The 24,178-nt window shown below is 51.8% G+C and overlaps 1 protein-coding gene across 1 annotated transcript in view; it reads right to left on the reverse strand.

The window, feature by feature from the left end:
* Mroh2a (maestro heat like repeat family member 2A) overlaps nt 1-24,178 on the reverse strand; it is a 37,956-nt gene that overhangs the window by 182 nt on the left and 13,596 nt on the right. Inside the window, exons 15-40 of the mRNA XM_075951719.1 lie at nt 24,131-24,171; nt 23,487-23,628; nt 23,179-23,231; nt 22,653-22,760; nt 21,599-21,718; nt 21,364-21,486; nt 20,000-20,152; nt 18,986-19,108; nt 17,992-18,071; nt 16,626-16,734; nt 15,999-16,094; nt 15,162-15,266; nt 12,429-12,552; nt 11,914-12,032; nt 10,764-10,916; nt 9,950-10,104; nt 7,445-7,604; nt 7,180-7,373; nt 6,811-6,948; nt 6,330-6,444; nt 3,275-3,424; nt 2,990-3,172; nt 1,983-2,138; nt 1,212-1,343; nt 652-754; nt 305-370 (exon numbers count right to left, since the gene is read on the reverse strand). Of these exons, the coding sequence (XP_075807834.1) occupies nt 305-370; nt 652-754; nt 1,212-1,343; nt 1,983-2,138; nt 2,990-3,172; nt 3,275-3,424; nt 6,330-6,444; nt 6,811-6,948; nt 7,180-7,373; nt 7,445-7,604; nt 9,950-10,104; nt 10,764-10,916; nt 11,914-12,032; nt 12,429-12,552; nt 15,162-15,266; nt 15,999-16,094; nt 16,626-16,734; nt 17,992-18,071; nt 18,986-19,108; nt 20,000-20,152; nt 21,364-21,486; nt 21,599-21,718; nt 22,653-22,760; nt 23,179-23,231; nt 23,487-23,628; nt 24,131-24,171 (3,201 nt within the window). The remainder of the gene's footprint in view (nt 1-304; nt 371-651; nt 755-1,211; nt 1,344-1,982; nt 2,139-2,989; nt 3,173-3,274; nt 3,425-6,329; nt 6,445-6,810; nt 6,949-7,179; nt 7,374-7,444; nt 7,605-9,949; nt 10,105-10,763; nt 10,917-11,913; nt 12,033-12,428; nt 12,553-15,161; nt 15,267-15,998; nt 16,095-16,625; nt 16,735-17,991; nt 18,072-18,985; nt 19,109-19,999; nt 20,153-21,363; nt 21,487-21,598; nt 21,719-22,652; nt 22,761-23,178; nt 23,232-23,486; nt 23,629-24,130; nt 24,172-24,178) is intronic.

The raw sequence follows: 24,178 nt of genomic DNA on the forward strand, positions 1-24,178 counted from the left end.
CAGGCTGACACCAGCAGGGACACCCCCCTGGGAACCTGGTGTGGAGTCAAAAGTGGGCCATAGCCTAAGTGTTCCCACACTCTCCACAGACCTGTCAGAACTCTTGACACACACCACCTTGGCTGTGGGATTGGGGCAGAAGCAGCTGAAGTATCTGAGAATGGGGATGGCGTGGACTCCACCTACCAAATGGCCCTGGAATCTCTCCCTACGTGCAGTCCCAAGGTCCAGCTATTCCCTCTTCCCCATCATGGTCTCAAAGTGTCAGTCATAAATTTCTACAACTGAGTCTGCGCTACTTAACAATTCCGAAGCCCCACAAGGTCCATCTTCTTCAGATAATGGGCAGACAGCTGCTTCATGATAACTCCTGAAATGACAGAGGTACTCATTATACCAGGGAGTGGTCAGCAGACAGTTCTACCTCCCTCCTTGCAAGAGGTGCAGGTTAATCTACGAAGATATCTGTCAAGTGTTGTCAGGCTGAAGTTGGTAGTGAGCACCCTTATTCAAGCAAGCATGGAACCCTGTGAGCTAGAACTACTGTAAGGTAGACAGACCTAGGTTCTCAGCCCAGCCCTGACACTTGTCTCTCCATCCAGTCCTGGGACTTCAAGACTCCCCTTAGCCTGAGGACATCTGTCCACTCACCTGCCAAGGCACAGGCAGAGATTCTGATCCTTGTCAAGTTGCTCTTCATGAAGATTGTTGTTTCTACCAGGAAGCCACAAAGAATAGCAGGCTTTTTCTGGGCCTGCAAAAACAAGTGCCACATGATTGTCGAGGGTGAGATGGGGACAGACACTCCCATCTGATGAGTCAGTGCTTGGCCATAGCGGGCAAGAGCACCACCCAGCAGGGTAGCTGGGCCCAGTAATGACCCTTAGCTCTTGGTTTCATTATCTGACTCTGTTGTGCCCATTGAATGTATTTGTGAACCTGTGCTGTCCAAAATACCAGCTACTGGCCACTCTTGGCCCCTGAGCATAGGAACATGGCCGATGGGAATATCAGGGACCTTCATGGGCTCGATCACAATTTAGTTACCTGAATCTAAATAAATCCTATTGTCAAAATTAGCTTTTGTCTCTACTCTGATTGTGGCAGTTATAAAAGTTAATGTGGGCACCCTCGCATTGTCCCATTGGGTGAACGTGGGGTCATAAGTCCAACCTTGTGGCCCCCCCCCCCCCGCCCCCTGGCCTCCTCACCAGTATGGAGCACATGTTTGTCTGAAAAACTGTCATCTGGTCATTGATGCTGTCATTGCTGTGACCAAAGGAACTCTCCAGGGACTTCCAGCCCCAGAAATGCACACACTGAAACATGGTAGCCTGACATGCCTGAATGGACGCAGGACACAAGACAGCAGGAGAAACATCAACAAGCAGGGCGCTGGGTAGCATCTCACCCGCCGAGTGAGAGGGCAGCCCCAGAACGGCCCCTAGAGCAAAGGAAAGCCAGGCTGGAGGCTCCAGAGAGCTCACTCATGACCTGTGATAAGCCCTTGCAGGTCAGGTGCCCCTGACACGCCCCTCCAGCCAACACCTTTACCCTTACAGCAGCCCTGCGGGAGTTGGAGCCAGGAGCACATTTTGGATGGGCAGGCCTCCTACTCTACCCTCTCCCACCCCATTCCTCCCACTCCCGAAGATGTGACAGACCAAGCTGGGCCCTCTCAACTCCTAGCAGCCCTAACGAGGATACCCTCAGGGACCTGTAAGGGGAAGTTTAAGACAAAGTTTAAATGGGACCAAGTCCAGGTACCTGAATAGAGGGAAAGGAAATAAAGACACTAGTTTTCATAAGCTCCCTTTTGGAGTCCCTGGCATGATTTCTATCCCAGCATGCATAAGGGATGGGGGCAGATGTGGAGTGAGAGGAGAAAATCCAGTAGCTCACTGAGCCAGCAGAACCAAGGCACCTTTCCCCTTGGGCACTGCAGCCCCAGATCATAGGACACAGAGGAGGGTGTGTGTTACCTGAGCTACACTGGGGCAGGGGTCTTGGCAGTGTAGCATGAGGGAGACCCAGCCTCTCTTCACCTCCCCTTTGAAGAAATGCTTCTTGGAAATCCCAACCACCTTCGCCAGCTTCCCGAAGAGGGTGAAGGCCTTCGAACGCATCATCTCGCTCTCCTGAAACCGAGAGGTACAAGTGGGCTGAGGGTGAGAAGCCAAGAAGGAACCCAGCCTTCCTCCAGGGCCCGTTCCAATGCCTTGGTTTCCACAGAGCTTTCTGGAACCATTCATCAGGACAGTCCCTCCTTCCTCGGGGTTCATGTAGCACTCAAGAGACTGGGCATGACTCTAGCTTGGGGGTCCACCCCAAGGGCGTGTATAAGGGTTCAAATGGAATAGGGATGCACCGTGTTGCCTGCCCAGCTCCAGTCTCCACAGACGCCCAGAGAGTATATGTGAGCTGCAAGGGCTCTCTTCCTCGTAAGGTAGAAGCACCAGAGCCCTCGGATTCTAAGGTGCTGATTCTCTGGCTCTTGGCATAAGGCCTATAGTTGCTACAGGACCCCAAGATCAGTCAAGGAACGTTACACCACACCGTGGAGAAACAGCTCGTTCTGCCTCCGGACACATCTCTTCTTCGTGCTGTGAAACACAGGGTGTTGTGACTTGAATGTGCCCCAACCCAGAGTCCACGTGTGGGAAGCTTAGTCTCCCAAATCACATATAGATGGCGTTTGTAGGTGGGACCTCTGGAGGGAATCAGCATGAGATTGTGAGGGTGGCGTTCTCACAGTGGCCTTAGTGGCCTTATAATAAATAAGAAAGGATCCAAGCTAGCGCACTCACTCCATCTCAATCCAACGCAGCAGAAGGCCCTTAACAAAAGCAAGCACCGTGCTCTCAGATACCACAGACTCCAGAACCACAAGCTGCATAGATCGTTACGCTTTATAAATCCTCCAGTCTCGGGTGTTGTCTTAAAGCAAGAGGACACACAGATATGCAGGGAAGCTCTTATCTGCACTCACGCTGTCGAAGAATGCCCTGCACTGTTCAGAGATGGCTTCAAACGAAGATCCTATGTCCCCCTCTCGGAGCTCAGCCAGGATCTTGGTCAGGGTCTCCATGGCTTCAGCCATCACACTGCAGCTCGCCTGTCCCTGCAGGGAGCCCAGGCACTTCTCCAGCAGGAGTTTTCGATACTGCTTCACCTAGAGGAATTCCGATCACTCAGCTGCACCCCGCACTTCCTGGAGGAGTGTGCCCACAAAGCCCTCAAGCCCCTGACACCTGAGCCAGTGCCCGTTTGATACCTTCCGAGGAGCACCGAGAGCCATGTTGCCCAGGGCACGCAGAGAGAGCACCTGCAAGGTTTCATCTTTGTCCTGCCCTGCACCCTTCTCCAGCGTCAGCACCACCGGCCTCAGCAGCTTCTCCTGGTGCAGAACCGGGTCGCTCATGAACTAGAAAAGGGAGTGTTGCGGTTACCTACCGTGGAGGGCCGCTACTCAGCAACAAGGCAGAGAAGTGGGGGGCAACACAGAGAATGGCCACTCTGTGAGAGGAAAGGAGGGGACCAAGTGCCTCTGTCTTCTCATCCAGAAGAGGGGGTGGTACAGCTGCCTCAGGCTTGCTGTAGCATTCAGTGAGGAACCATGTGGGAAAGTAACAGGTAAGTGCTGCCTCTTGTAGAGACAGGCATACCTCATAATTAATTTCTTCACTTAAGATGGCAGCCAAGCTGCCATGGGTAAAACCCTCACCTACTGGTGTCTGAACAGAAGTGTGCAGAAGCATGAATAAGGATAGTTGACAGAATCTCCATCAGGCTGTACTTAAGAGTGTCAAGACTTTGGGCCAGTGGGGAACCTGTGGGGTGCATGTGTGTGCGCATGCTCAATAACACCTGAGTATTGTTTTGTTTATTTTATGGTGTTTTGTTTTTTGTTTTTTTGAGACAGGTTTTTCTGTAGCTTTGGAGCCTGTCCTGGAACTAGCTCTTGTAGACCAGGCTGGCCTCAAACTCATAGGGATCCTCCTGCCTCTGCCTCCCAAGTGCTGGGATTAAAGGCGTGAGCCACCACTGCCCGGCCACCTGAGTATTTTTAAGTATGTGTATGTGTGGTGTGTGCGTGCACACGCTCAAAAACATCTGAGTATTTTTTAATTATGTGTGTGCAAGCACACACTAATTTGCAGGCAAACACACCTGCGGAGACCAGAGGCTGAAGGTAGCGTCATCGGTGGCTTTTCACCTTATTTTTTTTTAATTTATTTATTATGTATACAATAGTCTATCTGTATGTATGTCTGCAGGCCAGAAGAGGGCACCAGACCTCATTACAGATGGTTGTGAGCCACCATGTGGTTGCTGGGAATTGAACTCAGAACCCTTGGAAGAGCAGGCAATGCTCTTAACCACTGAGCCATCTCTCCAGCCCTCACCTTATTTTTTTGTTGTTTTGTTAGAGACAGGGTTTTGCTCTGTATATCAGGTCAGACTTGAACATACAGAGGCATACGCCTGCTTCTGACTTCTGAGTGCTGGCATTAAAGGCATGTGCCACCCACCATCCTGGCCTGCAGGTCTCTTCCTGAACCCGGATCTCTGGCCAGTAAATCCCCCGGATGTACCTTCTCCACTCCTTACCCCACCAACTCATAGCTCTATGCTCAGCTTTTCTGGGGGTCCTGGGATCTGAACTCAGGTCATCAGGCTTACACAGTAAGCACTTCGGGTGCTGAGACTGGTGTTCTAGCCTCATGAGAGTGTTTTAAAGATACCTAAAGGAAACTAAACATCAAGTTGGTGGCTTCTGGGGCAGAACCTGGTTTTCACTGCCATGTCCAGTGCCTTGAGACCCCTGAAGCCCACACAGCTCTTCTGTTCCTCTAAACGTCTTGAGGAGCTCCCAGGAAGGACAAACAGAGTTGGCGAGTAATGACCATACCCCCATGTTACAAACCCTACAGGGCAAAATCCAAACTCCTCACCAGGCCCTTTGGCTCAGCCTCTGTGTCTGCTCCCGCCGCCCTGCCCAGTGCCTGACCCTTAGCCCAGCTTCCAGCCACTGCAATCTGTCATCTCTTCCCATAACGATTTTGGATGGTTTTCAGAGGCCCAAACATGGAAGGAAGCTATGAGCCCAAGAAAGCTTGGCGACCGGGACGCAGTCCAGAGCCAGAGGTCATTTTCACGTATTTAGTACTAGGACACATCTCAAGGGATATTGACACATGGAGATTGTGTTTAGTTTAAGGATCCGCATCCACTGGGAACCCAACCGTGCATACTTTCTGTGGCTCTCTCCTCACAAATAACTGGGTCTCCCATGACCCCCAAGTCAGGAAAACTTCGTAACTATGAGGCCTCTCACAGGTTTGCTGTCTGCTGCCCTGGGCTGCTTTGATCCTTACGGCAACTGGACGTATACAATGACACTTCTCCCAAGGGTTCCCTGGCCAGCTCTTCTGAGCCTCCCTCCATGAATGCTCTAACCACACGATAGAGTAACAAGCCCTGATGCCCTCCCTGTTTTCCTATGGCAAGGTGAGCATCTCCTTGAGCTGTCCAGGGAAACACTCTCAGCCCAAGCTGAGGAGATCCTTTCGCCTGGTTCCCTACGGACACAGGCTGTGTCTCAGCCTTTGCTTGCCCACAATGTAATTAGACCAGGTGTAGTGAAGGAGGGAAGACCCATTCAGAGCATGATCTGTCCCCTAAGCTCAGGTCCCCAAAGACCAGGTGCCTGCCCTGGAAATGTGTGTGGTGGTTTGAATGTAAATGGCCCCATAACCTCATAGGGCGAAGCGCTGTTAGGAGGTGTGCCTTTGTTGGAGTCGGTAGGGCCTTGTTGGAGGAAGTGTGTCACTGTGACAGTGGGCTTTGAGGTTTCCTATACTCAGGATACAGCCTAGAGTCTGGAGTTGACTTCCTGTTGCCTGCAAGATGTAGCACTCTCAGCAAGTCCTCCACACCATGTCTGCCTGCAAGCCGATAACGGAATGAACCTCTGAAACTGTAAGCCCTGCCTCAATTGAATGTTTTCCTTTATAAGAGTTGCCGTGGCCGGGCAGTGGTGGCGCACGCCTTTAATCCCAGCACTCAGGAGGCAGAGGCAGGCGGATCTCTGTGAGTTCGAGGCCAGCCTGGTCTACAATAAGTTGCTCCAGGACAGGCTCCAAAGCTACAGAGAAACCCTGTCTTGAAAAAAAAAACAAAACAAAAACAACAACAACAACAAAAGAGAGTTGCTATGGTCATGGTCTCTTCACACCAATAATGTGCCATCCTAGGAAGCCTGGAGACAAGTACCCACTACCCACTCGCACCCCACCCTCCCTCCCTCCCAGGGCTGGATGCCTCACTTCCACACAAATGGCTGTGCTGCTAACACAGCAGCTCAGGACCTCGGAGCCCATGCCCGTGAGCATCAACTCTGCCAGCCTCTGCATGTAGCTCTCTGCATTCTGCATGCACAGCCTGAGGAGAAAAGAAGGACAGCACAGGGGGGAGGGCTAGCAGCCCTGCTCCTACCCTCTACCCTGAAGCCAGTTTGAAGGGGGACTGAGACAGATCTCTTAAGCATCTCTGGCTAGCTGATGGTAGGGGCCAGGGTACCAGTTAAATACTCAGGGTTGTGATGGTCAGACCAGAATGCTCAGAGATCTCCTGTGGCCTTGGGGGGCCCTTCTCTCTCTGGTCTCTCATTTCCTGGTCCCACTGCCACTCCAGAATCCAGGACATCCATCAGCATGTAAGTGATCCCAGGAATGAGACGTCTAGCTGTGCCATGCACCAGGCTAAACCTCTGTGGAGCCCTTGAACCCCTGTGAGACCTGGCCCCACCTGGCCATCAGGCTCACTCCTGCTAGGAAGGTGCCTCCGTTCTCCAACAGGGACCACACGGACTGCTCCTCCAAGGCCTGTTCCAGGGGCTCTCTGTTGAGTCTCTTGACCAAAAGCTGCATGGATTTGATGGTGATCCTGAAGAGAGGTGAGCCAGGATAAGGCTGCTGAAGAGGACTGAGGGCAGTGGTCATGAGACAGAGGTCTCCAAACTCTGAAGCCTACAGCACACTGGACACACATGGGGAAAGGTTGTGAGTAAAATCACTCCCACCCACTCCCGGAACGCCTTCTAGGGAAAAGCAGCTTCAGCCCAAGCCTGCTGCCTTGCACGGGGCTCCTCCCTTCCACCCATCTGTTCTCCAGCACCTCTGCAGGGTCATCTCCTGGGGCAGGGACCCTGTGTGGACCAGCCTCCAGGTCTTCAGGACGGGTGAGGCAGCCTCTGGTCCATGGCTGCTGCCAAGCTGCAACAGGAAGGTGTGCAGCAGGTCTGGGAACATGTCTGGGAACTTGTCGTCCTGGTCCATCTTCTCCATGAGGAGCCGTATGGTACACAGCGTCTGCAGGGAGAAGGGCTGGTCTGTTCTACCCTGAGTTCCCTAGGGAGCCCGGCCCCTGCCTCTGCACTCACCATCAGAGGGTCCACAGCCGCCAGGCGCCAGATGTCGGCTTTGGAGGTGACGTTTATCCTAGCAGTGAACCTTGACTGCAGCCTGCCCAGCAAGCCATGGAGCATGGTCCTTGCGAAAGGCACGTTCTCTGCCACAGCCAGCCACACCTCTGTCAGGTGGCTAGCCGAAGAAGGAACAAAGGGTAGTGAGCTTCTGACAGATTAGCACACTTTATGCCACCCCTTGGTGACCCCTGTGCAAACAGTTGAATTCTAGGTGACCACCAGAGCCATTAAAGGTCGCATAACCAGGCCTGGTCCCTCCCTTTCTCTAGGGTATCAGGGAGAAATTCACAGGGCTTTACCAGGCCTCCTACCTGTTGACTTCCTGGGAACAGCCAATGATGTCTAAGAGCCTAAAGAAGCATCAAGCAGTTTGCAGGGATTTTTTTTTTTTATTTTCGAGACAGGGTTTCTCCGTAGCTTTTGGTTCCTGTCCTGGATCTAGCTTTTCTAGAGCAGGCTGGCCTCGAACTCACAGAGATCCACCTGCCTCTGCCTCCCAAGTGCTGGGATTAAAGGTGTGTGTTACCACCGCCCAGCAGGGATTTTTTTTTTAAGCAGATAGTCCTCCCAAAATATGTTCCAGGAGTTTGGGGAGGAGAATGGTCACAAGAGACAGAGGTGTAGTGGAGGGGAACGAATCCTCACACACGGCCACCAGTTAAATCCTGCGGGCCGATTCCAGGAAGGTATTTTTTCTCTCCCTATGCCACAGAAGAGGAGAACAAGGCTCCAGAGGACAAGTGGCCTGCCGAACTACCTTTGAATAAAGGACTTCTTGAGATAAGCATGGTGGCTCAAGCCTGTAATCCCTCACTTGGGAGGTAGAGGCAGGAGGATCAGGCGTTCAAGGCCAGCTTCAGCTTTATAAGGGGTTTGAGGCCAGTCTGGGCTACACGTCTCAAATCGAAACAAACAAGCTAAAAGATGAAAATAATATTAAATTAGAAAGAAGATAGCCTCCTTGACCACAAATCCAAGCCTGTGCTCTGCTGGGTCGGGAAATGCCCTGTGGACTGACAGCGTGCTGGGTACAGAGCCCCACGGATACCTAGGAGTGTGGAAAAGTCTAGAGAGTGAAAGCAAACAAGTGTAGCCAGTAAACAGACAAGGTGACAAACTGTGTGTTCCGACCCACAGAGCCAAGAGCCTGGGCGGGAGAATTCAGGGTAGGGTGTGACACAGCTCCATACTAGCGCTAGGAAGCTGATGCGGAGGTGGGCACACCCTGCCCCTTAGCACCAAATACAAGAGCCACAGAGGTGTCCAAAACAAGGGCTTACAGCACTCGTCTGAACTCTCCCAACATGCCATGCCCCTGGCAAGACTTGGGATCTGAAACCCAGTCAGGTGTCACCTTAGTGACCCTGAATGAGGGGACCAACTAAACCACTTCCAAGCTTCTGGTCCATGGAAGCCCTGTGCTAACTGCTGCGTTCCTCAAAAGTTTCTGCGTCACTGTGGTTCAGCCACGACAGCTAACCAAGACAGATTTGGAGGGAATGACAGCTAGCCTGTGGCACTGCCACCAAGAAAGCCATAAGGCCGGCGTATCAGCTGATAGGTGTACACTGTACGGTGGCCCTGCCTACCCAGCTCTGATCCTCTAAGCACCGCCTTTAGAAAAATCACAAAATACGAACAGCCCGCCCCTCCCCCGCGCACCCTGCAGACCACACCTATGAGGATTCACACACAGCCCGGTGGCTGTGGATCTGAGGCCTGTCGGGAAATATTCTAAGTCAGCCTCATCTCCCTGATCAGCACCGATCAACAGAGCCCTGCTGCTCTGGGGAATGGCTGTGGCCTCTTTCTGGGCCCCACCCAAGTGAATTCTGGTATCTTCGCATACTTACTTCCTAGATTTGGTGCGACCCTGGCTATACCCTGGAATTGCCAGTATCAGTAAAGATAAAGTGGGAAAGAGGGAAGATGGCCCTGGCAGGTTGGCTCAAGCACTTAGGAGCTGGTACTGAAATGCAGAGGACCTGACTTCAGTTCGCAGCGCCCGCAATCACCTGAAACTTCAGCTCCAGGGAGTCTGACACTGTCTTCTGGCCTCTCGGGGTACCCGCACACACGTGACGTATGTAGCCACATACCCGGAAACAAACAATAAAAATAAATAAGAGGGGACTTCTATCCCTTGGAAACTTAGAAAAGTCCCTTGCCCTCCTGAGACACACTCTGAAAGGTACAGAGACTCAGAGGTACAGACCTGAGGAGCCACAGGGAAGTGCTGTCATGAGAGAATGCCCTAGGTTCTGTGGATGTTGTCCCAGAAGGGACAACCAGAACAAGAGAGGAGCTATGAGACTCAAGCTCTACCTGATGATGGGATAAGTCTGGGATCTGGGTCAGGGGCTCGGCAGAGGCAAGTGCTTCCCGCGTGAGAAACAGTGCAAGGCGCTGCCCAGGACTTTGGCCTTCCGGCCACATCGCCCTTCCACGCATGGCACTCACCTCTCCATGGGCAATGGCTGCCTCAAGAGTGACGTGAGGACTGTCTCCTGGTGGTAGTGCGCCAGCAGGAGGATGCCTTCAATGAGGTGCCGCCTCACCTCTGGGTAGTCCACTACTGGAAGATGGACCAGGATGGCACCCAGTATCTCGGCCACCTGAGGAAGGCATGGGCATCTTCTGGGTGAGGGAGGTATTTGGGGCTGAGGCTGGCTATTTTTAATTATCAACCCAACTTAGAGTTACTTGGGAAGAGAATCTTAATAAGGAATTTTCTAGGTCAGGTTGGCCTATATAGGCGGGTCTCTGTGTGTGGTGGTGGGGTGTTTTAATTGTTAATCAAGGTGGAAAGACCCAGCCACTGTGGGCAGTGGCTTTCCTAGGCTGTGCCCCGAACTATGCAAGAGTAAAGGAAGTACACCAGTTCAACCCATGTCTTGCCTGAGTTGTGTTTGGTCAGTGTGCTTTATCTTAGCAACAGAAGAGAAAACTAGTTCGGAGGCCCTGTAGGACACCCCCACTTTTGGGGACCATGGTGGGTGAGTTGAAGCCCCCCAAACCTTCTCCAGCAGCCCACAATTTTCACTGTGTCTTCAGCTGGCGCAGTTGCATGCCCCCCTGACAAGATCCTGACACCCGTGGTCCCTCATCTACTCACTGGCCAGTAGCAATTCAACAGCTTTCTCACTCTAGAACTCTGTTTATCTTCTTCAGCACCCCTGCTTAGGGTGGAAGCTGTCTACTTCCCCAGCCCACACTTGTGTACACTGGTCAGACCCCGTCCCAATCCCAAGCAGCCCCTGCTGGGCTTGGCTACCTTGTCCTCCAGCTCCTTGACCCGCATCTGGAGGAAGATGCCTATCCAGGTGACAGCAGCCCGGTCATGCTGCAGGTCCATGGCCCCGATGTTCTCACAGAGCTTCTGGATGAGAGACACAACTTCATCGCAGTTGAACTCCGGGCAGACCACCTAGGACCAGAGCCAGACGGAATTCCAGGCTTCCTCCCTCCACTCCCTTGTCCTAGAAGGCTAACGGGTTTTCCAAGGCTTCCAGAGTGTACCCAGCCTCTCTCGCTCCTCATCGCGGCCTCTCACTCTGCCTGCATCTCATACAAGTCCTTCCTGTCTTCACAGCGCCGTCTTGCAGGCACTCTCTGGCCTCACTGCGCAGCTACACAAACTCCCGTCGGCACCAAGAAAGCTGCTTTTGCCCCCGAGGCAGAAATGACTTTACAACCCATGCCTTGGAGGCTTAACACCTGCTTTCGTGGTTCTGAGCGCTCCTACCCATCAGTGTGCCACCAGCAGTCCAGGAGCTAATGCCAGTACGGTGGTTTGAATAAAAATGGCCCTCATATATTTGAATTCTTAGTCACCAGGGAGTGGAACTCTTTAACAGGATTAGACAGGTTAGGAGGTGTGGCCTTGTTGGAGGAAGTGTGTCTTTGGGGGTGGGCTTTGGGGTTACAAAAGCCTATGCCAGGTCCAGTCTCTTTTTTTTTCTTGTGGATCAGGATTTAGCTCTCAGCTACTTGTCCAGCACCACACCTGCCTGCCACCATGTCCCCTGCCACCATGCCTCCTGCCACCATGCTCCCTGCCGCCACGCTCCCCACCATGATGATAATGGACTAAGCTTCTGAAACTCTAAGCGAGCTCCCAATGAAATGTCTTCTATTATAAAAGTTGCCTTAGCCATGGCACATGTATTAAAACTCAGTAATAAAACAGCAACCAAGACTGCCAGCGCGCAGGGTCAATCTGGACCTTTCCCACAGTCCTCTCCGTACTCACTAGGGACTGGGAGGACTCAGCCCTTAATGTCCCAGCCACTATGAACGATTTCAATACAGATGTGTCCTATTTTACATACCAAAGGCTGCTGAGAAGGAACCCCCAGGGTGACAATATTAGCTGGACAGCCAGCCGAGGAAAGTGGGGCACCCCAGGCACAGCCCAGCGTCACCTTGGCAATTCTGGAGGAGGCACTGGAAATCTTGTCCATGTCTGTGTCCTGCAGGTCCTCCTTACATTTCTCCAGCTCCTGCTCCTTGGTAGCTCCCCACAAGGAGCAAGTCTGGCTCACTGTTGGGAATATAGTTGGGCATGGTCAGCAGGAGAGTGAGCAGCCTGAGCTGCCCTCCAACATCTGCATATTCCTTCCCTTCTGGCCTCCATCCACTGAGCTTCTACATGACGGGCTTCCTCACACGCCACTTGCACCACAGCCTATGTTTCTACTGTCCCTCCAGCTCGGTTCTATCCGGTACCGCTCCTCCCTCGGTATCTGCCAGCTCCGTGACTCAACCTCATCCAAAGAGCCTCTTTTGGAAGCGTGTATGACCTTTGTTATGCTGGCCACACTCTTGTCTTCTTGCCTGCCCACACGTGGGATGCGCTTCCCTCTATGGCAGGCCTGCACCAATTCCCTAAAACTAGCCTTCACCCCACTGCATCCCTCATGCCCTGTTTTCTCCCTACCATGAAGATCTAGCAGGCTAGACAGGACATCAGTTGAGGCCAGGCGGGTTCGCCTATGGACATCACAGGTGCATGGAGCGATGAGCCCAACGAGTATGCCAAACTGCCCCAGCTTCAGGGGGATCTGGGAGACAAGAGACAGTCGGGTCTCAGAGCTCCACCCTCAAATGCACAGCCAGGGCCACCCAGGAACACCAAAGAAGGGAACTAGAGTGGGTGAGGCCTCAGTACCACAGCGGGCTCTTGGAGGCCAATCAATTAATCGTGGTTCAGAAATCATCCGCAGTCAGCTTTGTTATACACCGCACTGGTCTTCCAGACGCCTGCCAGATTCCCACAACGGGACTCCACGTTCCAATATGAAACCCATTCACTAAATGAGTGACCTGGACAGGGGCTTCTGCAGTCCCTCGTGTTCCTTGTCTGTAAAGTTAACTATGCTACCTCCTTTTTCAGAGAATGTTATCAAACCCTGATAGAATCTAGTTGGCATATGGGTGTACAAGACACTGAATACCCTGTAGCGCGGGTCTAGGCTCTTTTATTCAGCCGAGCCTCCCTTCCCACCTCCATTTAGGTGTTTCTGTGGCTTACCACATACTTCCTGGCATACTCCTATCCTGTCCACAGCCATCTCTGAGAATAAGACGGCCAGAGCTCAGAGCCAGCACAAATAGAAGAAAGATCTCATGCTGTGGGTGCCCACTAATCAATAAAACACCACCTTGTCTTAGACTCCCCATGTTGGTGATACTTGTTCAGCTTGCTTTATGACTGTAGTGATTAATTTTATCATCCTAGGTAGAAGGCATCTTTCCTGTGTGGTGTTCAGGGTTGTATTCACGATTGCATGTTGTGGAATATTAGTTGAAGATGTGTTACATTCATTTATGCTGTGGAACATTTGTTTAATGACACAAAGATTGTGGCATTCGTTTATGTTGAATTTGTTTAACTCTGTGAAGCTGTGTTACTTTGCCCACCCAAAACACCTGATTGGTCTAATAAAGAGCTGAACGGCCAATAGCTAGGCAGGAAAGGTATAGGTGGGGCTGCTTGGCAGAGAGAATAAATAGATGAGAAGGGGTGAGCAAATAAAGAAGGAGAGGATGCCAGGGGTCAGCCACCCAGCCACCCAGCCACGCAGCCACGCAACCACACAGCCACGCAGCCACCCAGCCACGCAGCCATGCAGCCACGCAACCACCCAGCCACCCAGCCACGCAGCCACCCAGCCACGCAGCCACGCAGCCACACAGCCACACAGTCACACAGTCACACACACACAGTCACACACACACAGTCACACACACACAGTCACACACACACAGTCACACAGTCACACACACACAGTCACACACACACAGTCACACAGCCACACAGTCACACACACACAGCCTCACAGTCACACACACACAGTCACACAGCCTCACAGCCTCACAGTCACACAGTCACACAGCCACTCAGCCAGACATGGAATAAGAAAGAAAGAAAAGATATACAGAAATAGAGAAAGGTTAAATCCCAGAGGCCAAAGATAGATGGGATAATTTAAGTTAAGAAAAGCTGGCTAAAAACAAGCCAAGCTAAAGCCGGGCATTCATAAGCAAAAATAAGTATTTGTGTATCTATTTGGGAGCTGGGTGTTGGTCCCTCAAAGAGTAAAAAGAATAAAAACAACAAAAACAGAAACAAAACAAAACCAAAAAACACCTAACTACAACTGCATGTGCCTTGGGTACCACAAAACCTGGATCCATGCTGTGCTATGACCCCATCCTCTCTCACTTCACCCACTCCAAAGCCCAGGTCTCTTCCAAAGGGACTCCTGGGACGGGGTTTATCTGAGAGATGTTCCCTGCTCTGAATAGAATGAGGAACTTTTCTGTGGATGCGTCTTAGAGTGGTGGGCAGTGGGAGCATCCTAGAGTGGTGGGCAGTGGGAACATCCTAGAGTGGCGGGCAGTGGTAGCATCCTAGAGTGGTGGGCAGTGGGAGCATCCTAGAGTGGGGCAGTGGGAGCATCCTAGACTGGCAAGAGTGGGAGCATCCTAGAGTGACAGGCAGTGGGAACATCCTGGAGTGGCCATCAGTGGGAGCATCCTAGAATGGCGGACAGTGGGAACATCCTGGAGTGGTGGGCAGTGGGAGCATCCTAGAGTGGGGCAGTGGGAGCATCCTAGAGTGACAGGAAGTGGAAGCATCCTAGAGTGACAGGAAGTGGGAGCATCCTAGAGTGACAGGAAGTGGGAGCATCCTGGAGTGACAGGAAGTGGGAGCATCCTAGAGTGACAGGAAGTGGGAGCATCCTGGAGTGGTGGGCAGTAGGAGCATCCTAGAGTGACAGGAAGTGGGAGCATCCTGGAGTGGTGGGCAGTAGGAACATCCTAGAGTGGGGCAGTGGTAGCATCCTAGAGTGGGGCAGTGGGAGCATCCTAGAGTGACAGGAAGTGGGAGCATCCTAGAGTGACAGGAAGTGGGAGCATCCTAGAGTGGGGCAGTGGGAGCATCCTAGAGTGACAGGAAGTGGGAGCATCCTGGAGTGGGAGGCAGTGGGAGCATCCTAGAGTGACAGGAATTGGGAGCATCCTAGAGTGACAGGAAGTGGGAGCATCCTAGAGTGACAGGAAGTGGGAGCATCCTAGAGTGACAGGAAGTGGGAGCATCCTGGAGTGGGAGGCAGTGGGAGCATCCTAGAGTGATAAGCAGTGGGACAGGTGTACCAGGACTCACACAGACACCAATACTTTGAACGTAGATCTGCATGAGATGGAGATGGAGGGTCATGGCTTTCTCCCGTTCCCATTCTTTCTCTGACAAGATCCACTTCTCCAGGAGCTGTGTAGAGATCCCAGGACATAGGAGCAGTGTTAACATCCTGGGGACAGCCAGCTCCACCCTAGCCAGCTTTCATGCCATGGTCCCTCCCACTTAGAATCTGACTTCCGTGGTTCTAGACACTTTCTTCTCACCCTCTACCATGAAGGGAGTCGAGCTGTGGCCAGAGTGGGAGGACTCCAGTATCCTTTCAAGAATAGCACTTGAAAGTTGTGCTGGGCCTAGCTCCAAACAGATGCCCTAAACACAGACCAACCCTCAGCTCAGGTGTTGCTCACAGGACATTCTAATGTCAGGTGTTTGGTTTTTTGTTTATTTGTTTATTTTCCGCAGTGCTGTGAACATTGCTGTTAAGGCTTATATATGAAATGCCCCCACCCCAAGACTGTATGTTGAAAGCCTGGCCACCAGCCTGTGGTATGGCTGGGAAGTGATGACATCTTTGGGAAATGGAGCTTAGTGGAAAGTGAGGTCAACAGAGATGTTCACTTGCAGGTTGTACTGGGATTCTATCCTCCCTTTCTGCCACTTTTGAGCCATACGGTGGACAGATTTCCACCTTGCCCTTCTGTCATGATGTGTCTTGCCACAAACCCAAAGCAATGGAAGCAGACAGCCATAGACTTAAAGTTCTGAAACCCCAAGCCATTCCCTAGTGTCTGGCTATCCGGTCACTCTCCAGCAAGGGTGGTTGCCACCTCTGTCTCTTCATCCCTCGGCCAAGTAACTCACGTGCACGGTCTCTTGCAGTCCCTTGGGGTCCAGCTGCCTCTGCAGGAGGCCTTCCATCAGCTGCTTCAGGGAACTCAGGGCATTTGCATACAGGGTCTGAGAGAGAAAGGAGAGAGAGAGAGAGAGAGAGAGAGAGAGAGAGAGAGAGAGAGAGAGAGAGAGAATTGTGTAGCCATGAAAGGTTCTTATAGCCAATTATCAGTGCTCTGCAGGTATCTTTAGGGGATGAGATGAGATGCTATAGGAATGTGTTGTTGCTCATGGGAGGAAGGCAAAGTGGTACATGAATCTTCTGCATATGTTCTTATCCCTCATATCCAGATACCTTTGAAATCATTTACTGGAGATACTGAGGTCTCTATCAGACTGGGGTCCCCGACAAATTCAGGATGCATCTTCACGTATACACACCCCACTGACCACTGGGCTTGGCGTAGATGATCTAGTTACACCATTGAGGTTTCAGGTTTTTACCTCTTATAGCAGCTAGCATTAGCTCATACTTACTAACAGAGCCGCTCCAAATTGCTGTGTTGTCGGTGGTTTGGGAAAGTGGAGCCTACCTATGCCAATGTAAACTTCCGGATTCTGACCCAGAAAACAAGGAGGCCTCCCTGAGGAACCTACCTTAACAGACTCGTTGTCTTCCCCTGGGGGTTGGAGAGAAATAATAGCGTGTATGCTGATATCCATCAGCTCCATGCTCTCCTCTGAAGAGTAGAAAGGCTTCAGGGTGCTAAGGAAAGACGTGTTAGCAGCGGGAGTGGCCACTAGGAGCTAAACCCATTCTGCCCACCGCCCACTGGGCAAGGCAGGCATGTCTCAGAGTGAGAGGAAGGACCCAGCACCTTACATGGGGGCTCAGGCATGCTTCCCTGACTAGGAGCCCTGTTCTGCCCGACCACCAGCATTCAGTACTTTATCTGTGATAGAAGCAGGATTTGCAGGCACAAGGCTCACTCTTTCACTTCCTGTTGCCTGCTCTGACTCTAGGAACCTCTTCCTTCCAGATCACAACCACAATGTTGGCCCTCACGGACTGCCTGGCGTTTTCGGTATCATAACTGAATTGCTCATCAGTGTAAACTCTAAGACTCCACATGGAGGGAGCCTACGGAATCAGAGCCCGTGGGAGCATTCCAGCCCGAGTACACGCAGGGTAGCAGCCAGCCCATTGCTGCCTCCTTCTCTTTCTAGACCTGCCTCAAGTTCCAGTTCACAATCCTGGTTGCTCATTAGAATCACCTTGACATCCTTTTAAGAACTCCCAAGGACCACGTCCAGGCTCTTGGGCCTCCTTACACACTGAAGGTTCAAGATCAGTGCACCAGTTCTATTAATAGCTTCTCGGGGGCTTCCATTGTACCCCAGAGCTGAGACTTCCTGCCTTAAGAAATTCCTGCCTCTTCGCCACTCACTTTGTGGGGGTCAAATTCCCACACAGATCTAATCACCCTGCATATGCTAAAGTCAAAAGTCAAATGGCAGTCTGCATCAGCCTTTCTGACAAGTACCTATTGTGCAGAAGCCGAATTACATTTTCAAGGCAGACCCTTCTCCAGAATTAGAGAGGGCCGTCAGTCTCTTACAAGCATCTTCTTCTATCTGTTCTTACCCTGAATCCTCTCTGTGTGCATTTCTCTTTTCTCCAAGTCCTTCCAGCCCATGCCTAGAGTGTAACAATCTCTGCTCCCCCGAGGGGAATGGAACATCTTCAGAATCTGTTCTCAGTGGCTCTGCTACTACAGCCCACACACCTGCCAATCACCTCCATATCCCAGAAGTAGCACCCAACTTGAAAAACTCCCGAGGCGTCTAGATGGGCCCTGCCTACTGGGCTAGTCCATGGTCTTGGGGAGTTACTGACCAACACCACCGCCACTGAGGTAGAAAGAGGAGGTAGGAGGCTTGGAGTAGCACCGAGGGGCGGCCACAGAGTTTGTCCTATCATCAGGAGGCAGTAGGCGCTCCGGCAGGCCCCGCCCCAGCTCACCTCAGCTGTGAGAGGGCGTCCATGGCCATTGATCTCACTGGAGAAGCCAAGTGGTCAGGTGGTTCTGCTTTGATGATCACCTGTCCAGCACAAGAAGGGTTTGGAACTGTTGGTCACCCAGAAGCTGAGTAAGGGCACAGAGGGCAATGACATGATCTGGTGCCGGGCTAAGATGGACCTGGGCCTTTGTAAAGAGCTCTCGACCCCACACGCCCACATTCTTAATGTTCATATGGCAGCAAAGTGCAGAGGAGGGAGGAGGACACACAGTGGGCCTAGGCTTCTCCCCCAGGGCCACCAGTGACTTGATGTGTGTCCTTGGCCACACCATGTACTTTCCCAAGCCCAAGTTCCCTTGTTCTATACAAGACTTGAGGCTTTTTTATTGTGCTAGGCTTTTGTAAAGTGACTGGGAGCCAAACACCCATTTCCCCATTCCTCCTGCACCTCTCTTTCCCCCAAGGACTCCTTCTGGCGCAGTACAGGTGGTCTTTAATACACCGTTTTGTTTTTTTTTTTTGTCAGCTATGAGAGAGTGGGGACAATTGGGAACGAGTGATTGGTTGATGCACGAGATCTATCATCCTGTAGGTAGTTGACCCTTTCTAAACTTCCCCAAAGATCTGTGCAAAAGATACTCTAAGTCCTGGTTCTCAATGGCTTCTGTCTCTTCCTGTGAAAAAGTACTGAGGCTGTGCCCTTCACCCCCTCATTCCCACCCATCCTGACTAGGCCTCTGTCTGCCGCTGATCCCTGAGCTGGCTTCTTCTGGGCACCATAGGGCACAAGCCCTGCCCTAGTTTTCCCACTCTTTTGTGGCTGTGAAACCCTCTGTGATATACCAAAGTCGTCCTCAGACCCTGTAGTCCAGCAGATGAGAGTCAGGCAGGAAGGCTTCTACAGCCCCCAGAGATATGTCCCAGATATCCCCCAAAGAACCTCAACCAGGGCGACTGGGGAGCTCTGTCCCACGGGGGATCCCTGCCCCACTTACAACAATCAGGCTAGTAAGAGCAGACTTGTGGGTAAACTGGAAGTCCTCCAGGTCCTGGATGCTTTTGATGGCCTTGGTGACCTGCACAACACTCTTCATGAAGGCCATTTTGAGGCTGATGTCCTATGGCCAGAGGAAGAACGGGAGAGAGAACCTGTTTGCAAAAGACTTAACAAGAGGGGCCCTGAGCCATGCCCCTCTCTCCTGAATCCGTCCCCTTCTCTGAAGAAGCCTCCACATCAGGGATGCTCTGAGTGACAGCCCCCTCCCCTGTCTGCTCCTCAGCCACAGTGAACTCGGTTTGGAAAGTGGCCACAGTGGTCATTTTTGTGTTCTGTGTGTCTTTTCATGGTTCATGCGCATGTGCATACATGGTACGTGTGTGTGTGTGTGTGTGTGTGTGCACGTGAGTGTGGAAACTGGAGATCAGTGTTGAGTATCTTCTTTAATAACTCTCTATTTTGTTTTTTGACACAGGGCCTCTGGTTAAGCCTGGAGCTGACAATTCGGCCAGACCCGATGGAGCCTCCTATCCCCGCACCCTCACCTCTGAGACTGTAGATCTTTGCCACCATGATTAGCTTGTTCATGGGTGCCGGGGCTCTGAACTTAGGCCCTTATATTTGCGCAGCGAACACTTTTAGTGACTAAGTCACGTCCCCGCCTCCCACTGGGTGTATTTTACCACAGCGCTGAACAAAAAGTTCTTCCACTTCCATCTGCTTTGCCATTCCAAGAAAGTGGCCCATACTTTTGTGACTTTTTGAAGATAGCCCCTACCCGCCTATAGGAGGTAAGTGTGGCAGAATAGGAGAGTATGGGAAGAATCGGGGCTCACTTTGTACTTCCGGGGAGCCAAGGTCACCTGCAGCACTCCGAAGAGGTCTGCTCCCTTGTCCCGAGTGTGACCCCAAGCTCAAGAGTGAACAATGTATTCATTCCCCAGAGGATGATCAAGCCGGGCCCCTAGAGATCCCCTGAGTGTTGCGTCCCATGAGCAGCTCCGTGGGTTACCTGGCAGCTGCTGGAGTAGTGGTGGATGATCTTGGCAGTGATGGGGCTGTCCACGTGGGTGAGGAGCATTTGGGGGTGGCAGTAAGAGGACACACAGCTGTACATCACCATAAGGGCACTCTTCACAGTCTCTCGCCTCCAGGGGTGGTCCTTCTGCGTGAGGGTGAAAGACGATAAGGGGACTGGGGAGATGGCTCAGTAGCTAAAAGGCTTATCACACAAGTGTGAGGACCGGGGTTTAGACTCCCAGAACATACGTAAATGCTGGGCAGATGTAACAACCCAGTTGTAATTCTAGCCTCAGAAGGCGGGAGCAGGCCTCCCCAGAGCAAGTTGGCTGGCAAGGTTTAGTCATATCAGCAAGCTCTGAGTTTGATTGAGAGACCCAGTTTCGATGAACAAGCAAAAGAGTGATTAAGGATGGAGCTAAGGTCTCCACATGCACGCACACACATGTGTATCTGCACACGTATGCCTCTACACATGCAAATATGCATATGTACATATTCATACCACACACACGTGAAAAATGGGGAAAATAAAAAGAGAAGGGCCCACAGGGAGCAGAGAGTACTCAGTTCACCACAAGGAGGGTGCAGGTGCTGTACTGGCTGTGTGGGGGACAGACTGTGATTGAAGAAGCTGTTAAGTCCGTATTGGGACTTCAACCGACTGTTATTTTGGGTGCTAAAGCCCTCGTTCATTTTCTCAAACACTTACACATTAGCGGTTTTATCGGGCATAAATTACTTACCAGGCACTGGGCAAGAAGGATTGAACCAGACTGATCAGGATCTACCCACCCTGGGAAGCTTCTGTCCTGGGACACATGCTAGGACCGCCCATTAGCTGTGAGAAGAGGCTGGTACGGACCTCCTAAGCAGAGGCTCGCTGCACACACCATACTTAGGCAGCTGAGTTGGAGCCATCTCACCATAGGGAGCTGGCTAGGCATTAGACAAACACTATCCAGAACAGCTAAAAATCACCATTGTGACAATGAGTTCATTAAATTCTGTGCTAAGTGCTCCTTCATTTGCCATAAAGAAGGGACGGCAAAGGGAAGGGCAATTTAACTCCCTAGTTGGTAGCTGTTGGGCTCAACCTTGTTTCATTGACTGCCTTGAGCAGAAGGGCTGGGAGTCAAGCAACAGGTTGGACCTCACACCAGAACTGACCATTGGGGGGATGCTCTGCAGATGTCTCGGGGAAGCTGCGTGACGTCACAGGTGCTCCAACACCCACACATATGGCCCCAGCCATGAATGACTCAAGCAGCCTACCCCAGATGAAAGATCTCGGTTTCTTTCCCTGGAGCGCTGCCTTCAAGACCTGCCACCCAGCCTCACAGCCAGGAGCCTTACCCTCCAGGCACCAATCTGCCAGGACTGCTCTGACTCCTGGATCCTCTCTTCAAAGTCGTGAAGCACATTCAACACTGTCTTCACCTGGCCCCGGGCACACAGGCCAAAGCACAGGATGACACCCTGCAGGGAAGCCCAGCCAGGGTGAGGATGGACACATAAACCCACATACCCCCCCCCCCACAACGCCCCATCACGGAAGATCGTAGGTAAGAGGGGCTGAGGGTATCCTCACCTCCCGGTCGAAGTCGTTGCTATAGTCTGTCTTGTATAGCAGCTCCAGCAACAGCACCTCCACCCTGTCAGCCTCCAGGCCCATGCCTAAGGTGAAGCCCAAGGCCCTGTACAGAAAACCCTGGAGAGGTGGGAGGAAAGACCTCAGGCCTTTCTACTCCCAGACTCCGGGAGGTGTTACTGGGGGGGCACTTGATCCATAGTCCTGATTTTTTTTTAAAACAGACATTTATATGCATTTTCTATATCTTTTAATATTTATTTATTTAGTATACAATGTTCTGTCTGTATGCCTACAGGCCAGAAGAGGGCGCCAGACCTCATTACAGATGGTTGTGAGCCACCATGTGGTTGCTGGGAATTGAACTCAGGACCTTTGGAAGAGCAGGCAATGCTCTTAACCACTGAGCCATCTCTCCAGCCCTTTCTATATCTTTTAAAAATAAATATTCAGTTTGTTCTGGGAAGTCAGATTATGTAAGGGCAAGCATATTATACGTTTTAACAGTGGAAGCCTACTCCTTTCCTATACACGATCAATCAAATACATCCACCCACAAACCCAGCTACTTCCTGACATAAGATAACGGCAAGAGATGGAATCGCCTTGTTTTGATGTGTCAGTATGAGGGGATGGTGGCTTCAGGGTGGAGGTGATACTGAGCCTGGAGACACATTGAGGGGATTAAGTCACTATCTTAATTCTACCTGTGAGCATGGCAGGCTTTCTTATTACTAAGATCCTCTTTGGTGTCTTTCAATAGTTTTTATAGTTTTACAAAGAAAGAACAAGGAAAAAAATTCACATGCACAAAAAAAAACCTAAAAAACCCAAAAAAAAATAACAAACAAACAAAACAAAACAAAAAACAAAAACAAAAAAACCACATGCGACGTGGACCAGAATGTGGAAGACAAACAAACTTTTAAAGAGTAAGAGAAAACATATCACTGGCCTCGATTGTGATCGTTTCCTTCCTTCTGTTAGTTAGGCTGCCTCCCCGTCCCTGGAGGCCCCTCCCTGCCGGAACTCGGAGGCCCCGGTGAGGACAAACCTTTTCCAAAGAGGGGCTGTCGAAGGTCTCGAGCTGGTTATTCAACTCTTTGCTGAGGCGTAGGCTCCAGCTGGTTCCACGGGTCTTCTTGAGGGAGTTTCTCAGAAACTGGGAAGTGGAAGACTTCAGTGGGCAGAGACAAGAGACCCCAGCCTTGCTCTCAGCTGGGTTCTGGGAATGCTATGTGACCTTGAACGTGAGCTGGTTCTTTCTGGGCCACTGTTTCTAAACCTCTTTCGACCCATGGGTCTCCAGCCTAGCACTAACATTCCGTGTGTGTGGAGCACAGCCGTGGCTTTAGAGGTCACTGGTGGGGCAGGATTTCCCTGCTACCTTTCCAGGCACTTGGCTCGCTCGGTTCTCCCTTCCTTATCCTTAGTCGTCTTGCTAAGTCAGCTCTGACAGGTGGACATGTGTTCTTTACACGACCCTAGGCTGGTCCACATGTCAACCCCATCAAATGCCCTCCCACGCGCTCCTTCACTTCTCCCTTCCCCTGGCCTCGGCAGACACTTTGCCCCTTTACCTGAATTAGCTTATCCTCCCAGGCCTTCTGGTTCCAGGTGAACTCAGTGTGTTCTGCAGGAGAGAATGCATGGCCTCACAGGCTGCCCTCTTCCCTTGCTCCCCCTGGGTAAGCCTCCTGGTCCCCGTATCTGAGGCCCTCCGTGCATGAGCTCATCGCATTCAGTGGTTCCCTTCCCACCTACCCAAGACAGGCATCCCGTTCTTAACACCGAAGGAAGTCTGTTCCGGTCCACCAGCCCCTAGGTTCCTGTCATTCAAGTCACATGTCTGGTGGGTGCCCCGGCACGCACAGAGTGGACACCTCACCTTCCAGGTACTGGACCAGCAGCGGGATCTCCTGCTCCCACATGTCAGCCATGGAGGGGGCAATGCTCTGGCTTAGGGTCCTCAGGAGGTTGAGCATGGCGATGCCACGACCTTCTCCTTTGTAGGGTGATGACATCAGCACCTGGAGGGCCCCACAATAAGTCAATGGAGCAGGGGTCTGGAATTCAATGTCTTTCTTGTAAAAAAGAAACTGAGCAAGGTATATGTTTTTCTAATGGAGACCATGGATTTCCAGAACAGAAAGGTCCCTGTCGGGGACACTGCAGGGAGAAAGGGATGAGAGGCCAGACCCAGGTTCCTCCCTGACCCAGGTTCCTCCCTGACCCTGAGAAGGACACTGATTAGCGCCCACAGGACTGAGCCTATCTGAGGGCAGACAGGCTATGGGTGGTGTTCTTGGCATAGGAATCTGAGAGCGGATCCCGGCCAGGTTCCCAGATAGCTGAGCATCCTGGAGTATCCTCTCAAGAAGGACAGCACAGACCTTGGGACACTGTTCTGCCTAATATCCAGCTTCCTCAGTGCATCCTGGTTCCCCCTCCCTCTGGAGCACTGAGAATAAGCTCAAGGAAGAGGCGTCACTGCGCATGGATCTACCAGGCCCGAGCATGTCAGCCACTCACCAGGAGACGGGCCAGGAGCTTCTGGGGTGCAGGCAGGTCCACTGAAGA

This window comes from Microtus pennsylvanicus, chromosome 17 (assembly GCF_037038515.1).
Source record: "Microtus pennsylvanicus isolate mMicPen1 chromosome 17, mMicPen1.hap1, whole genome shotgun sequence".
NCBI lineage: Eukaryota > Metazoa > Chordata > Mammalia > Rodentia > Cricetidae > Microtus > Microtus pennsylvanicus.